At 39.5% G+C, this 16,428-nt stretch overlaps 1 protein-coding gene across 1 annotated transcript in view; it reads left to right on the top strand.

Moving 5' to 3' along the window:
* The window catches only part of Sgip1 (SH3GL interacting endocytic adaptor 1), a 216,754-nt gene that overhangs the window by 150,135 nt on the left and 50,191 nt on the right, over positions 1–16,428 (top strand). The window contains exons 9-11 of the mRNA XM_052176861.1: positions 11,470–11,494; positions 12,392–12,443; positions 14,169–14,254. Coding sequence (XP_052032821.1) covers positions 11,470–11,494; positions 12,392–12,443; positions 14,169–14,254 — 163 coding nt within the window. The remainder of the gene's footprint in view (positions 1–11,469; positions 11,495–12,391; positions 12,444–14,168; positions 14,255–16,428) is intronic.

A 16,428-nucleotide genomic window follows, 5' to 3' on the forward strand; every position in this document is an offset into this window, starting at 1 on the left:
AAGGATTTACAAACCTTTACAAACCTTAACAAGGAACATGGGGTTGTTTTCATAGTGTGCCGAGGGGAAGTTCTTTTTGACCTAGTATTTCAGCCTGAAGAGTGGGACAATGTCATATCTCTCTTCTGTGTCTTCTTCCTGTTGACATTAAGACATTGCAAAGGGGCTGGGGAAGGCTGAAATACCTATCAAAGGTAAATGGGTCATTTATCAAATCATCTGGTTAGCTAATCCAGATGAAAGACAGAGAGCAATCTTATCAGTTGGACTGGTTAACATTAGCTTTCAGCAAATCCCAACTTCAGTAGCTCCACACCTGATCCCTGCATGGAGTCTGTCAGCCAGTGAAGATCTGCTGAGAGAAATATAGACTAGGAACAGTAAGTAAAATTGTCTAGCAATTGGGTAAGGTTAGGAATCTCAAGACCAAGGGAAAGTATGATTTTCAAAAACAGGCAAGAGAACTTATGTGGAGTCCATCGGATATGTGTCAATTGGGTCCAAGTCTTAGGATTCTTGATTCCCTGAAGCTTATGTGAACTTTAGTTTACCAAAAGATGTACATTAGTATTTACCATTGTGTTGAAATCCATGCTTTAGAAATATAGTTAACAGGTGTCTGTTAGACAACAGGAGTAGACTTATGCTCTACTAACTGGGCTAGCTGGGCTCTTTCAACATCCTGAGGAAAAACACAAATATGCTCTTGTCCCCATATTAATACTGGATCAGGCAGGACCATGCCATATGCCAGTAAGCAAGTCCTTCCATTTTACTTGGGTGTAAGTATGCCGAGTTGTAGGGTACCATAGACACTCAGCAGCAGACAGGCCCTTGGCATCCAAGGTCAAAACTTTTTCATTTTTTGTAATTGATTTTTTAGAGCACCATGGGCTCATTCCATAATTGCCTATCCTTGAGGACATGTGAAATTATGTATTTTATATAGATTATAACACATTTTATATTTACTCATATTTAATTTATATTTTAACATGTGATTTATATTTAACATATATTTAAATTATATAAGTATTTAATGCATGATTTTATTCATTATATAATGTATATGCTAATGTATATAAATTGTATTTGATGTGTATAATTTATATTTAACATATAATTTATACTTAATGTGGATAATTTATATAGATATAGCTATATATGCATGTGTGAATATGCATGTAGCTATCAAGGATGGGTCATCTTCTGAGGACATATGAATAAAATATACATTTTATATACATGTTTCAATGTATATAATTTCTAACTTCTATATGTATAAGATATGTTGATTTATATAATCTAAATTTGGGGCCACCTGGGTGAAAACCAGGAATCCTAACTGCTTACCCATGCAGGAGCTCACAAGTCAATGCTGTCTGCTGAAGTGCTTTGTATCACCACCTGAGAGAGGAGGAAAGGAAGAGGGAGGAGCTCCGGCTACCAGTGGCTCAGAACAGGGCATCGTGCTCCACACTAGCTCCTCCACTCCCCAAGTCCCATTGCCACCATCTCCTCCCCTCTGGGGTCTGTGGTTCTTCTGTGGTGGGTGCTTGGTGAAGGGGCCAAGATTGGGACCTCCAGGGGACTGCTCCCTGGATGCAACCAGCTGCCTCCCCTTCAGGGCTCCTCACTTTCACTTTCCTTCTCTGAAACCCACTTCTCTCTACTACCTCTAAACAAGGTCCTAAGGGTAAAAGTATCTACAGTCACTTTACCTGGTCCATGCACATCATAATAATCTTGAAGTCTTTCTCGGACCTCCTTCCAGGTTTCTAAATTTATTGTACCTTCCTCAGGAAATCAAGGACAAACCTTTTTTACAAAATCTTAAAACCTATGTCACTCGTTTAGTGAAGCACATTTTTTTTTGAAAAGCATGTTCTTTTATTGAAAAAAGAAGTAAAAACATTTTATGATAAAATTGAAGATTTACATGGAAAGTATTTCTGATAAAATATAAGAAATATATAGAAAACACATTAAAATTGACAATTTCCATGGAAAATTATAGTGGTAAACATAAAAAAAAAATGACTGTTTCCATTTCCCAGTTTTTATTTTTTGCTTTAGTTTACTATTTCTTTTTTTTTTTTTTGACTTTTACTTTTTCTGGATTCCTTTACTTTTTTCCAAGCTCCCTTATCTGTATTTTCCTATGTCTATTACTCCCAAGAAATTCTCACTGCACTTTTACCTTTTACGTGGGCTTGCTTTTTTCTGAGACATGTCCACCACTTAATCCACTACTCACAAAGCTCCACAGTTTGGGCTCCACCTATACTGGACCTGATGGCACAGGGTCAAACAGCCCCTAAGGGAGGAGTAAGGATTAAAGATGCAGAAAGAAGATGCAAGAGGCAGATATGGAAGGACTGCAGGTCAATGCCATGCCAGCAGCAAGTTTACTTTTCTTAGTCTTTTAATACTTTACTGTACCATGAGAAGCAAAGCCACAAACTAACAGAAACAGTTGCTGACATATACACATAATCAGTTCCCATCCAGAAGCTACTCTCTTTTTTCCATCAAGGTCAATAGAATCTTCAGCCTTCAGCCCCCTTGACTTGAGCCTCGAATGTACCTCCTCTGATTGTTCCAAGCTTCAAAAGGCTTTCCTCTCCTCTCCCTTCCCCCTCCTCCTTGTTCTTCTTGTTCTTCTTCTTGTTCTTCTTGTTCGTGTTGTTCTTATTGTTCTTCCTCCTCTCTCTCTCTCTCTCTCTCTCTCTCTCTCTCTCTCTCTCTCTCTCTCTCTCTCTTCCCCTCACTCGCGCGCTCTCTCTCTCTCTGAAGCAGAGAAGCAGCAAATGGCTTCCAACAGAGAACATTTACATAATGCCTTAAGGGACCCAAAAAGGGAATCCATGAACAGGAGGGCAAACCATACACAGCACCATGTTTGGGGCTACAGGAGGTTCAGTTGTAGGCACTGCTATGGAGTTGAGGAGAGATAGCAGCTAATACAGAATAAAACAGGAACTGCAAAGCATACTGCCAGCTTTTCTTTTTGTTTGTTTAGAAAGGTGATTAATAATAATGGTGAACAAACAAGAGAGAAGGGACTTTTTTGGGTTCTTTTGGGGGGAGGGGTTGGTCTAACTTTGAGGAAAGACCTCATGGTCTCATGGGAAAATTTTTTCTTCTTGACTTAAAAAGAATGCAGAAGGGTTTCAGCTGGCTAAAAGAAGCCATCGAGACTGATGACAATGGAGAAGGAAGGCGGAAAAAAGCCTTTGGTGTATGCCACACTTGATATGTCAAGAAGAATGTGCCATTAAATTCAGACTTTCCCCCCAACCCCAGAGAAACAAGGAAAGGGTGGGAGCCAGTAGGCAGCTGCAGCCAATCAGGAAGGCATTGTGCTAAAGAGAAGCTCACATTCTGTTCTCTGAACAGACAGGAAGTTTTTGGCCGACTTTATCTTGGAAGGAAATTCTGAAGACAGTGTCACCACTGGAAGTAGAATCAGAAGCTAAAAGAACAAGTAAAATGGAGTACTACTGTCTTCAAGAGATTATGGGCTCTTGCTAAGATGTCACTGAGGAAATGAGTGTAGTGAGAACCAAGGGTCATTCACAGGGACAGATTTAACTGTCCACAGAGATCAGAAATGAATGAACGAATAGGATCAGAGACAAGCTAGCTGCAGCCAGGATGACTTAAGAAGAGACATTGTAAGGTTTCAGTGAGATTAGTTTCTAGAAAATTCTCATGATGTCTTATAATGGCCATGCCTACCTGTAATGAACTAATGACAGTTTTCAGTTACTTCCAACATCCTGTTCTCAAGGCATAAATGGTTGAGTATTGGGAACCATTGAAAAGAAAGTTTAAAATGTGCTTGGGTGGAACCATGGAATGAGGTCTTTGCCCTCCAGAATCTTAAACTGAAGACAATGACCTAGGAGTGACTGTGTCAGACACAAACAGAAAGTGCTTGCAGTAACAGTGCCTTAGTGGGCTACTTTAAATGAGGTCATTCTGAGTCTTGAGTGCCTCTTCCTGAAGATTCATGTCAACTCTCTCATTTTCTCTATTTTTCTTCCCCATGCCTTCGCTTTTAGAGGAAAAGTCCGGTAAGAGAAAACATGCCCTTTTCTTGTTTTGGACAAATTATATATATTCCATTCATTTTTAACATCTGAATGCGTGATGACTGTTTAACATCAAAACATGGTTTCCAATATTGAAACCAAACTTTGTGAGCCAGGACAAGGTCAGTTTGGGGATGAGAAAGTCAGTTGCTAAGAGATACCACGCCCATTGTTATGGGCTAGAGGGTAGATTTTAGGGGGTTACCTTTGCCTTGGTCACGGATATATAACACAATACTTTTCATCCAAAGTTTCACTTCCTACAGCTTCCATGTTAACTGGTCAAGCTACCTCAAAAATGAAACCATGAATTTTTTAATGGACAATCTGCCAGGAAATAGGATTATTTTGTTTTTATTCATTTGCATTTGCTTGTTTGAGTCAGTAAATCAAAAACCCTTTGGGGGGTTGCTGGAGACCAGAAAGAGAAATCTTTATAAAGTAGGTAACAAGTGCTTGCCACCAAGCCTGATGACCTGATTTGAATCCTGGGAATCACATAGCAGAAAGAAAAAAGCTAACTTCCACAAGTTGTCTTCTGATTCCCACACAAACCATGGCATGCATGCACCCACATGAAGACACACACACACTAGGAGTATAATAAAATATAAATCACCTTGCTACTTGCTAGTGCTAGTGGTTGGTTTTTAGTGACAGCACAGATCTGATACAATAGGATTGCATCTTTATCTTGGAAGAAACTAGATTTAAAAACAAATCTTTAAAGAAGAAAGAAAGAAAAGAAAGAAAGAAAGAAAGAAAGATAAGAAAGAAAGAAAGAAAGAAGAGAGAGAGAGAGAGAGAGAGAGAGAGAGAAAGGAAGGAAGGAAGGAAGGAAGAAAGAAAGAAAGAAAGAAAGAAGAAGAAAGAAAGAAGAAAGAAAGAAAGAAAGAAAGAAAGAAAGAAAGAAAGAAAGAGAAAGAAAGAAAGAAAGAAAAGAAAGAAAGAAAGAAAGAAAGGAAGGAAGGAAGGAAGGAAGGAAGGAAGGAAGGAAGGAAGGAAGGAAAGGAAGGAAGGAAGGAAGGAAAGAAAGAAAGAAAGAAAGAAAGAAAGAAAGAAAGAAAGAAAGAAAGAAAGAAAGAAAGAAAGGAAGGAAGGAAGGAAGGAAGGAAGGAAGGAAGAAAGAAAGAAAAGAAAGTAAAGAAAGAAAGAAAGAAGAAAAAGAAAGAAGAAAGAGAGAGAGAAAGAGAGAAAGAGAAAGAGAAAGAGAAAAAGAAAGAAAGGCTTGTTTTCTTACTTGCATAGTTTCCTGGAATTTGAGAACATGTTCATAGCATGTCCATCCAAGACTGATGTGGATAATGCTGATATAAAATATAAACATGGTTTTTCATATGAGCACTAGGAGATTATTGATTTATTCCACTGAGATCAACTAGGGGGATGCTGGGAGCATGTGCTTAACCTTGTGCCCTGTTTCTATCTCTACCTCATGAGGAAACTGCATTCCAAGTTCATATGTTAGATGGGAGGTAGAATGGGAGACACAAGAGAACAAAAATCAGTCCAAATAAAAAGGTTTACCGAAATACAACTCAAGTTTTTATATTTCTGAAATTAAAATCTGCCAAGTGCAATTTTAACTGTTCCGTTGTTACTAAGCTGAACCTCTGTGAATGTCCATGAGCTGAGGGTCACAGTATACAAGACACACCACAACACTGGTGCTCTCAATATAGCCTTATGTGGGGCCAATTTTATATATTCTCCTTGACCCTAGATTGTCCTCTGAGTTAAACAAAGTTGGCCAATTCTCAAAAAAAATTTCCATTAGCACTTTCAAAATTCTTCAGTTCTCTTCAGTATTCCTCCCAAGAAAAGAAATGTCGTCCTTACAGCAACAAGAACTAACCATGTTCTCACTTTCACTGTGCCTTCAAGACATTGTATAACTCTCTTATTTTTTGGAATGTCCATCATGCTGATCTCTGTGTCAGCTCCCCTGTGAATGAGCTGCTGATTACTAATGGGGTCTTTGTTTCCTCTCCCCAGTGGGGTTTCAGAAGATCACCTAAGTCTGTCTAACTGGAAACAATGGATAGCTGATATAGCCAACCTCAATTCACAAGAACAAGCATAAATATTGACAAATACAATAGTGAGGGAAATGGAGGCCTGCTGTATACTTTAGCCTGACCCTAGAGCATTCAAAAGCAACACAGTCTGTTAGCCATGATTATAGTAATAACTTAATGTTAATGAATTCTAATTCTTTCCAAGAAAAATCTGCAACACATGAGGACTGGAGATATGGCACAGTTGGTAAAGTGCTTGATTACAAACACAAGGACATGAATTAGATCCCCAGCACTCACATAAAAAAATGTTTAAATTCCTGGTGTGGTTGAATTTCCATATTGTCTCAGTATCAGTGAGACAGAGATAGGGGGATCACAAATATCAGGGCTTACCTCAAAATATCCTCCAAATACAAAACAAGGATTACCTCAAAGAGAAAATAAAATTGATCCTCAGAACCTTCTCCAGGGTGCACCAGAAGACTAAGGGATTTAAATAATGATTAATTATGGATGGAGGAAATGTGACCAGAACACAAGCAAATGGATCACAGGGCCTCTGAGAAATAATGCTGTGTGCTACAAATGTCTGCAGTCAAGAGATACATTAGCCACATGCAGGCTCTGCACAAACCAATGGGTGTTTTATTTGGTTATACAGTTAAAAATAATTTTGGCCACATTTAAAAACTAGACAAATTCATTTTTTTGAATCTGGTTATTGATTTCTCTTTAAAGAGAGGAAGCCACAGTGAGACCATTGTCTCACTGCAGGTCCAGTGGCCAACACAGCAGATCTTGGTGATTCATGGTTTCCTGACTACACACATCTTCCTATGCTGAGAGCATGTAGACAGGTCTCCTTGCTTCTAGAACAGACCAGCAGCAGATCCTAAGTCCATTCTCATCTACCTTTGATGCAAATTCTATAACCCATAGAACACAAAATGTTAAATGTTTTGAACTTTAGGTAAATAATTTCCCTTTCACAGTGCACAGAAGTAAGTCAGGGCCTCACACATAAAACTGATTAGCAGGCAAAGACCTCACCCCGACCCCAGCTGGTAGTAACTTTCCTGGCCTTTCTTTCCTGTAGTGAGTTGTGTAAATCCTCTCCACTTGACTTCTAGGGACCTCTTGCATCTAAGAGCTTCAGGAGTTCTTCATCACAGGCCTTGGAACTGTTTGCTTCTGTACTTGGAACAGCTTCGTGTCTTTGGGGGTCTTGCTAATCAGCCTGAAACTGCATGCATGTGGACAGCTAGTCTTTGATGGGAAAAAATGTGAATGAACTTCACAGGAACTTTCCCTATACTAGAAAGATTCCAAAATGAACTAATTGCTAAAATATATTAACTCATAGAAAATTAAGACATGGCTTAATTTGAAGTTAATATATTGGGTGATATTTTGAAAATATTTTAAATTTAAATGGAGAAAGTCTTACATTTAAAATTCTGCCTCTGGCCAGTCCATACATTATTTTGCATGATTTATAATCTCATATTGGGGGAGTGCATTGATTACAGTGTCTTATTTACAGTATTTATCATTTTTGTCATGTAAGCTCCATGTTTCCTTAAAGAACTTTAGCCTGGTCACTAAACAATAATGTAGCCAAAATAGTCATTAAAAAGTGGTATTTATGTGGACATTATATCATCAATGAAGAGTCTATGCATTCCTACCTTGTTCTTATGGATAGATACAAAAATATCTCCACAACATTAGCAAAGAAGTACAGTGGTCTGTTGAGCTTCATGAGCCCTAACCACATGCCTGCCTGCCTGGCTCTGACCTGGTGATTCAGGGTGTGTGGTTAGTAGCTCTTTTGAAGTCTTCTGTTACCCATGTCTGTTGACTGATCCATCATTCTCTGACTAGGTGTCTGTTCTCTCTTCCTTTTTGCTGATCACAGAGGCGCAGCCCGGTAAGAACTCTCAACATTTTAAACCTTAAACGTGTGTAGAGAAAGTTGCTACAAAAGGGAAGTGGCCAGGTTGGTTTTCTGTTACCTTTATGATCACCCCAGTGTACAAGAGGCTGATGAACTTGGCTCACTGGTTGGAAGCTTCACTGGTTGTCCAAATTTTGAGGTGTAGTTTAGACTTATCAAAGCATCTTTCCATAACAAACTGAATTAGTGCTGAGTAGTGTACATCTGGTGTATAATATAGGGGTATTTATGATGCGTGTAATGAGATGATGGTGATGGTCATGGTAGGTGATTATAATGGTGGTGGTGGTGGTTGTGATGGTAGATGATAATGAAGAAGAGAAATTTCTTCAGAAAAAAATGATGATGATGATGATGATGATGATAATTATGTAAGGCTAGGGAAATGGCTCAGTGGTGAAGAAGAGCCTGTAGAGAACTTGAATTAGGTTCCCAATGCATACATTGGCCATCTCATGGCTGCCTGCAACTCCAGCCCTGGGGAATCTGCCCTTTTCTTGACTCTGCATGTACCCGCACTCACATACATGTACCTGGCCTCATACACACACACATACATACATAATTAAAAAAATAAAAGCCCTTTTAAAATATTAATGAAACTGAAGAAAGGAATTTGTAAACATTCTTTTTAAATCCAAATTCAACATGTGCCCTTGGACCATAGTTTACATTAGTCAGTACACACTAATTCATACTCATAACTTACCCTGAAAAGGGGAGACATACTCCTAAAATGTCACATTACTCAAAATCCCATCATTTTAGACAACTTAGGCAAGATATTCATCATGGTAGTCCACATTTTTCAATCAGATGTTTATCTCAGGTCAAACAACCAGAAGAATTTAAAGCAATACAGGAGATTCTTTGCTGTTTGGAATAACCCATCTACCTAATCAGTCCTGTCCGACTGGTATGGGCAGGTATGGTGGTGCACACTTATAATCCCAGCACTCGGGACACTAAGGCAGGAAAGTAATTGCAAGTTCAGAGCCATCTTGGCCACATAGTGTGTCCAAGTCCACTTGGGAATACTTAGAAAAATCCTGTCTCAGAGAGAAGATGGGGAGAGAGAAGGGGAAGGAGAGAGGGGATCTGAGAGAAGAGATTGAGAGAAGAGAGAAAGAGAGCAAAGCTCTCTAAGCTTGCACCAATCAATAACCAACTACTATCTGAAGCAAATACCACCCTACACAGGAGACATGCTGCTGGTTTTCAACTTAAACTATGAGATGGCATCTTCAGATTCAGACTGTGATAATTCTGACCCAGTCACTGGGTGCATTCTCAGACTGTGAGAAGTAATTCACTAATTCATATATGTGCATATATATATATATATATATATATATATATATATATATATATATATATAAACATACATACATACATGCATGCATATGTATACATGAACCATATACATATATACATACATACATACATACATGCATGCATACATACATACATACATACATACATTGAGGTTTTGGTCAGTGGGTGTCTTTCCTGGGTGTGAACACTGTGGTGACAGTACTTCAGCCTCATTCTTATCATGCTGCAGCCTCAGGTCCTCAAGGGCTGTGCCACACACCCAGCTGACAGTGAGACTCCTTCCTATTGGGCTGGCTTGTTGCTGCAGGCCATTAAAAATCTATTCCTGTGCAATTGTTTTTATTGTCATTTCAAAAATAACCAAGCCTTTCTGTGTATTTCTTCTCTGCCTGGCTTCCATTTAACTTACTCGTGGGTGAGGTGTACATGATACTATTAGAGAAGCTCCCTTGCTGACCCTCAATGATAAGTGTCTATGGAAGGGAAGGGACACATACACACGGTACTTGAAGACTAAAGAGGTGCCCTTCTTGCTTCCTTGGGTATCACAATTTTAATAATGCGAGGAGCGTAGATAGCTCTACAGGGCTACTCAGGCTCTGGTGCTCCTATCTGCTAGATGGCAGTTCTCACTGTCTGACTCAGACCCCTGCTCCTTCTATCAGCTCATTAATGTCGGAATTCAGGACTTGAACCACTTACCTCCTCCTTTGGACCTTAGGGCAGTTCTCCCATCTGAGGGTCCACAATGCAGAAAAACATTTCAAGTCTGCTTTAACAACTCACTCTTCAGTCATCTGTCTATGTGTCTCCTGTATTTAAACTCCCATAATGAGCAAAGCAGGTTGATCAGCCTATTCATTTCATCATGTGCTCACTCTCTATGCAGCACACAATAAGACCAAACATATTGCCCTTTTTCAGGCAAAATAAGCTAGGAAATGCAATCTGTGAGATTGAGCCACCCACCAAGCATCATCTAATGGGTCTGTTGTGACTCAAACTGTTCTGTCATAAATGAATTCGAATTGAGACAGGAAAAGCATCTGATATGCTAGCTCTAGGAAAGATGAAATGCAGCCCATGGGTCTTCCATAGAGTGCTAAAGCATGCCCTACACTTTGACATTATAATCTGAGAGAACACAGTCCAGCAACTCCTCCCCCACAGTGAGAAAGGTGGGAATGGGCACGTGCCTCTTGGGCGTTTTCCTTGTATTCCCCCATCCCCACCTTTCTCAGAAGGCAAGACATACCATGCCTTGTGATGCTACCCTCTCGGTCAGTCGGTCAGTCGGTCAGTCGGTCGATGTCTTACCTTTCTAGAAAGGCCTATGCAAAGAATCTTTCACAGCTTCTGACTGTTAATCAGAACTGTTCCATGAGTCACTTTTCCTGTTATCTGGATACATTTATGCCCAAACTTTGTAGCTCTAGAGTTGATCCGCATGGACTATCCCTGCCAGGGCTGTTTGCATTCTGACGTGCCTTGTAGGAAGAGTTTTGTTAGCTGGCTAGTGGCTAACAGAAACAGGAAGTCAAAGGAGATGAGTAGAGAGGGTGGAGCTTCCAGCCTTGCTGAGTAAACCTCTCCTGTCCACCGGACATGAGTAAACTTTAATAGTCACCATTCATCAGTTTTGATCACTGTTTCTACTGACCGGTAGAGGATCCTATCTGACCAAGAGCAGACAGTACTCACATTTTCTAGAATTCTCAAATACTACACATTTAGTAAGTTTGGATTCTTATTGTTAGAGTTCAAGAGGATCCTTCGTATAAGTGACTAATGTATGTCCTTACTAAATCCACCAAGGTAAGGGGCTTCCTCACTCTGGTGACTTACAGATCACTCTCCCTCTTCTCAGTCATGTAGGGGAGCATGAGAAGCTGGTGTGTGTGGGGTACAGGTTCCAACTTCAATGTGGTTTTGAGACAAATTTCCTTTTCCCAATCTGGGGTACCTCAGAGTTCAGTTTAATTGAAATGACAGAAATAATACATATTGTACGTAACATATCTGTGGTCTTAAGCCTTATAGTGTTTATTTCTAATTCTAGGGTGCAATTAAAAGGAACTTATCCAGTAAGTATATCTTAGCTCCCAGAAATAGAGTATGGCTTGGCAGAAGGAATAGTTCCTTGGATCTTGGAGTATATTTGCATTCAAATTGCAGTTTGGGGAATTGATTTTTAAGGCTTAAACATTTACAGTGAAGATTTCTTTTTTGATGGAGAGTATCTGGTTCTGAATAATGTTCAAACTGTCAAAACGATTGTGTTTTTGGAAAACACTGGTGCTTTCTCCCTTATATTTGCCAGCTCTGGCTGTATCTTTAAACCTAGAAATTGATTTTATCAAATGTGTTTGATTAGACACTCTTGCTAGGGGTGGGGAGAAGAGGACTGTAGAAGGAACCAAAGGCAGATACAACTTATCCATTCTTACATTATTGGCTATAAAATGTCCAGCCCACCAAAGTGAGATATGATAGTTTATCATCTGTAGGGTCTGCTAGCCCTCCTGCCACATGCAATGTATCCTAGGAAAATCTAAATTCATTCTTAAAGGTACAACATTGTCTTGCCATGAAAAGAGCAGGTTGAGGACTGGATCTGTGTACTATGGACATGTGGCCTGGATTATTATTCCCTCATGGTAACTGAGAACCAGGCAGCAAGAATTTGGAGAATAGTAGTAGGCTGTTCCTCTGAGCTCCACAGCATGAAGTCTTCAACTGTTGGCTTCCTTATGATTGTTCTTTGGTTAATGAGGTTTTACAAATGCCAGAGAAATCCTACTCCATGTGGTAGATACATGGCTACCACATGGCCAGGAGAGAGGGTTTGTTTTGCAGTTTCCATGTTAAATTGATTATTGATGAGACTTAAATCTCTAAGTGTTCCCAAACATAGCTCATATGAAACACCAGAAGAGACTGCTAAAGATATGCCTAAAAAGGTCCTTTGTCCTGTGTATCAGGTGAAGAAGTCGCAAGACCCAGGCGCTCTACCCCAACACCGGAACTCACAAGGTGAGCTCAGAAGATACTGGTTGCGTTTTACTAACCATGAACTTTTAACTATCCAGCAAGTATCCTCCAGGCCCCGATGAATGAAGGGCCTAACATGTGTGTGAGTTCATATATCCCTAGCATGGGCCAAATATTCTGTCATTTCTCATACATGCAGCCCAAAAGAGAAACTGTTAAGTGCCTGCATTTGTCTGTAGCAGAATTATGGTCTGCTCACTGATGAGAAGCCTTGAGCTCTTCATAAAGAGGACTTTTAATTTCAGGAGTGTTCATCTGATATACATTATATTGCCCTAAAAAGAGAGAAGTCTGATAGTTGGATATACTATCATGATACGTTCCAAGTTCCATACCAAAAGAATCTCCTTTTTTGTTGTTCTTTCCCCCACAAATTATTGTATTCTATCGTGGAATCTTTGAATGAAGTGTTATACAGGTATTGTTTCTCAAAGTGATAGTTAGCCACATCTCTTTAAAATTTGCAATCTTTGCCATCTGATCTCCTCTCCTCTTTCACCTTCTGCATGGCACTCAGACACCTACACAGAAATCATTAGACTCCCTGATGGTAATCAGGTCTGGAGAAGGCATGGAAGCAGTTATGCGACATTTGTCTCAATAATCAATCTAGATTTGTAGTTAAGAGGAAAGATGAGATATCTCAATACACTCTCTAAGATGTACTTGGTTTGGGATATCACTAGTTTGTTAGGTGGGAGGAGGAAAGATGAAATTGGAAGCTGAGTATCCCAGGTTTTTTTTATTCTAACACAAATTTTCTGGGCACCATGTAAATAGCCCCATATCTGAGTTTCATCAAACTTCATAAACTATAAGAAATAAGGTGATGCCTTAGTTGGGGTAGCTATTGCTGTGATAAAATACCATGACCAAACATAACTCACAGAGGAAAATATTTAACAGTCCATCAACAAAAGAAGTCAAGGCTGGAACCTGGAGGCAGGAACTGAAGCAGAGGCTATGGAGGGATGCTGCCTACTGACTTGCTCCTCATGGCTTTCTCTGACTATGTTCTTCCAGGACCCAAGATCACCAGCCCAGGGATGGAACCATTTACAATAGGCTGTGTCCTCATATCAATTATCAATCAAGAAATGACCCCACAAAGCAATCCTTTAGAGACATTTTCTCAATTAAGATTCTTTCTTCCCCGATGATCCCAGCTTATGTCAAGTTGACCTAAAAACTAGCCAGCACAAGTAATGACAAGTATAGATTTTTAGGCCAAGCATGTTGGCACAAACCTGTAGTCCCCAGCACACAAGATGTAAAGGCATGAAAGTCATGAGTTAAACTTAAGACAGCCTGGGTTTTATAAGGAACTGTCTCAAAACCATAAAAAGTTCATGTGACAGAAAAGTGCCTTGTAGTAAACTGGCATTTGTAATATGTTACTTCTGTGTGTGAAGACTTACCCTCTGACAGTGTTTTCTCCTTTGTTGTTTCTGTTGGCCCTGTATATGAGCCTCTATTAGGAGCACAGGGTCTTATCTCACACCATGACCCATTTGCATGTGAATCTTCATGCTGTACTTTATAAGCCCAACAGAAGCTTCATACACATGTGTACATGCCTGTGCACACAAATGCACATTTGTTTAAACAAAGAAAGTGAGAGTTTGTATATGGATTCAAGCATTAATTTTTGATCCTTTCTCTCTCTGTATATTCTTGCCCCCTCCCCCCAAAAAATGCATGATTTAGCAAGAAGCCTCTGGATGACACTCTGGCCCTTGCTCCCCTCTTTGGTCCACCACTAGAATCAGCTTTTGATGAGCAGAAGACAGAAGGTAGGGAACTGCATGTCTACAACACCGCTATCCTATTACTTCTCCAAGGTAAACATAGTTTATTGAGAAAGTACAACCAGACAGTCATGGTGGAACAAAAGCTCCGAGAGAAGTGTGCTCTCTCTGTTTAGTTGAAAACATCTATTTTAGGGTTTGAAATTGTATTCCCAGAATAAGTAATGCCTAACACATTTACTCCTAAAATTAGGCCAGTAAAAGTGGATGCAGATCTATACAAATCCTTACGGGGTAAATGCAGTCGGAGAGGCACGGTTATGAGTGTGAATGGACAATGGTTTTCTTACCCTCAGGAGTGAAGCCTCTCTAATGCCATTCACTGTTTGCAAGTCCATGGGATAGCTCACAGGTCTACGGGTTCAAGACCCAGGAAGCATTGCCCACCATTTAGCAATGCTATGAGAGAAATATCTTCATTTCTGTTATTAGCTTGAGGTTGCCTACTAAATACATAGTCTACAATTAGGTATTTAAGTATTTAAAATAGATCATGTTTTTGAAAGGCTATAAATAATATATTGATATAAGCTACTTCTTTAAAAGATCTATTCTATATTTGAATTTGATTTATTCCCAATTTATGTATTTCTAATAAATGGCCTTGATATTATTGAATGTCATTATAAAAATTGCTTGACCTCTAGATATAGCCCCACATTTATGGAAATATGTCTATGAGCACATGCTACACTTGCAAAGGACTCAAATTCAGTTCCCAGTACTTATACTGAACAGCTCACAGTTGCCTGTAACTCTACTCCAGAGAATTCAGCCCTTTCTTCTTAATTCCAAAGTCACTTGTATCATGTGTGCATGCCCATAGACAGATATACATATACACATAATTTTTAAATACTATCTTTTTTTGATAAAATAGTAACTCTCTAGACTCCATTAGACAAATGTCCTTAAGACTTACCAGATGTAGTAGAGCATGCCTTTAATTCCAGAACTTGGGAGGCAGAGGCAGGCAGACTTCTGAGTTCTAGTCCAGTCTGGTCTACAGAGTCAGTCCCAGGACATACAGAGCTACATAGTGAGACTCTGTCACAAAGAAAAAAGAAAAAAACTTATGTGGGTGGTAAGTAGACAAGTGGACTAAGCTAAAGTAACAAAGATTTCAAAGTGCACTAATGAAGACAGAATTTATTTCTTGCTAATATTGTAGAAGTTAATCCTAGGGTGTCAGGGCTAGGCTTTAGCCATCAGAAGGTGCCAAAGAACTCAGTGTCATCCATTCCAAGAACAAACTCTAAATTCTAAACATATCCCAAAATGTATTGCAGAGAAGTTGGTGTAACATGACCAACTTAAAATCCTATTTCTCTGAAGACTGTCTCTGTAGCAGCAAGCTACGCCGGCATGCTTTCAATGATGGAGTGAGACAAATTTATAAAATGTATTCCAAAAGCCCCTGTTGGTGGCATTACGCTTGTAACCTAGAACTAGACAAACTGTAGCCTTGGGGGAAGGCTGTCATTTGTATTACTAAGTCATCTATGGTCAGTCTCATTTTTTATACATAATTTTAAGGTGACCAGTGGTGAGAACTGGTATGTTGCATTTGAATTTGTCCATGTAAGGAATTCCATAAGCATACAAAAATATCTCCACTGAAAATAGAAAGTTTTTTAAAATCTAGGTTGTTCCCCCACATTGGAAGCAATGCTCTTCCCAGCACTCCTTGCATGGAGCCCTGTGACAGGAGCAGACATACTTCTGAACTCTCTGAGGAGTCTTGCTTGACCCTCCTTCTGGCTTTAGCCACTGAACTCCTGCAATGTTCTGCCATTTGCAGCGCCCACACCAGCCCTTCCCCTGGCCAACCCTCTTTCTTATCAGCTCAGACAACATAATCTTACTACTTCAGACTTATTTTACTATCATTACTATATGCATTGGGCATAAGTAAAATTCAAATATAGAATAGATCTTCTTTTTAAAGGAAATATTTTATATCAAAATATACATTATTTATAGTCCCTCAAAAAGATGGTTAATTTTCAAGGCTTAAATACTTACTTGTAGAAACTAACGACAGAAATGAAGCTATTTCTCTCAGAGTGTTACTAAATGGTTGGCAGTGCTTCCTGGATAGTAATGTTAGTTGCTTAGGAGACCTAGGAAGGAAAGATCTGTGGCTGCACCAAGTCTCA

The sequence above is a fragment of the Apodemus sylvaticus genome, chromosome 3 (genome assembly GCF_947179515.1).
Source record: "Apodemus sylvaticus chromosome 3, mApoSyl1.1, whole genome shotgun sequence".
Lineage (NCBI taxonomy): Eukaryota > Metazoa > Chordata > Mammalia > Rodentia > Muridae > Apodemus > Apodemus sylvaticus.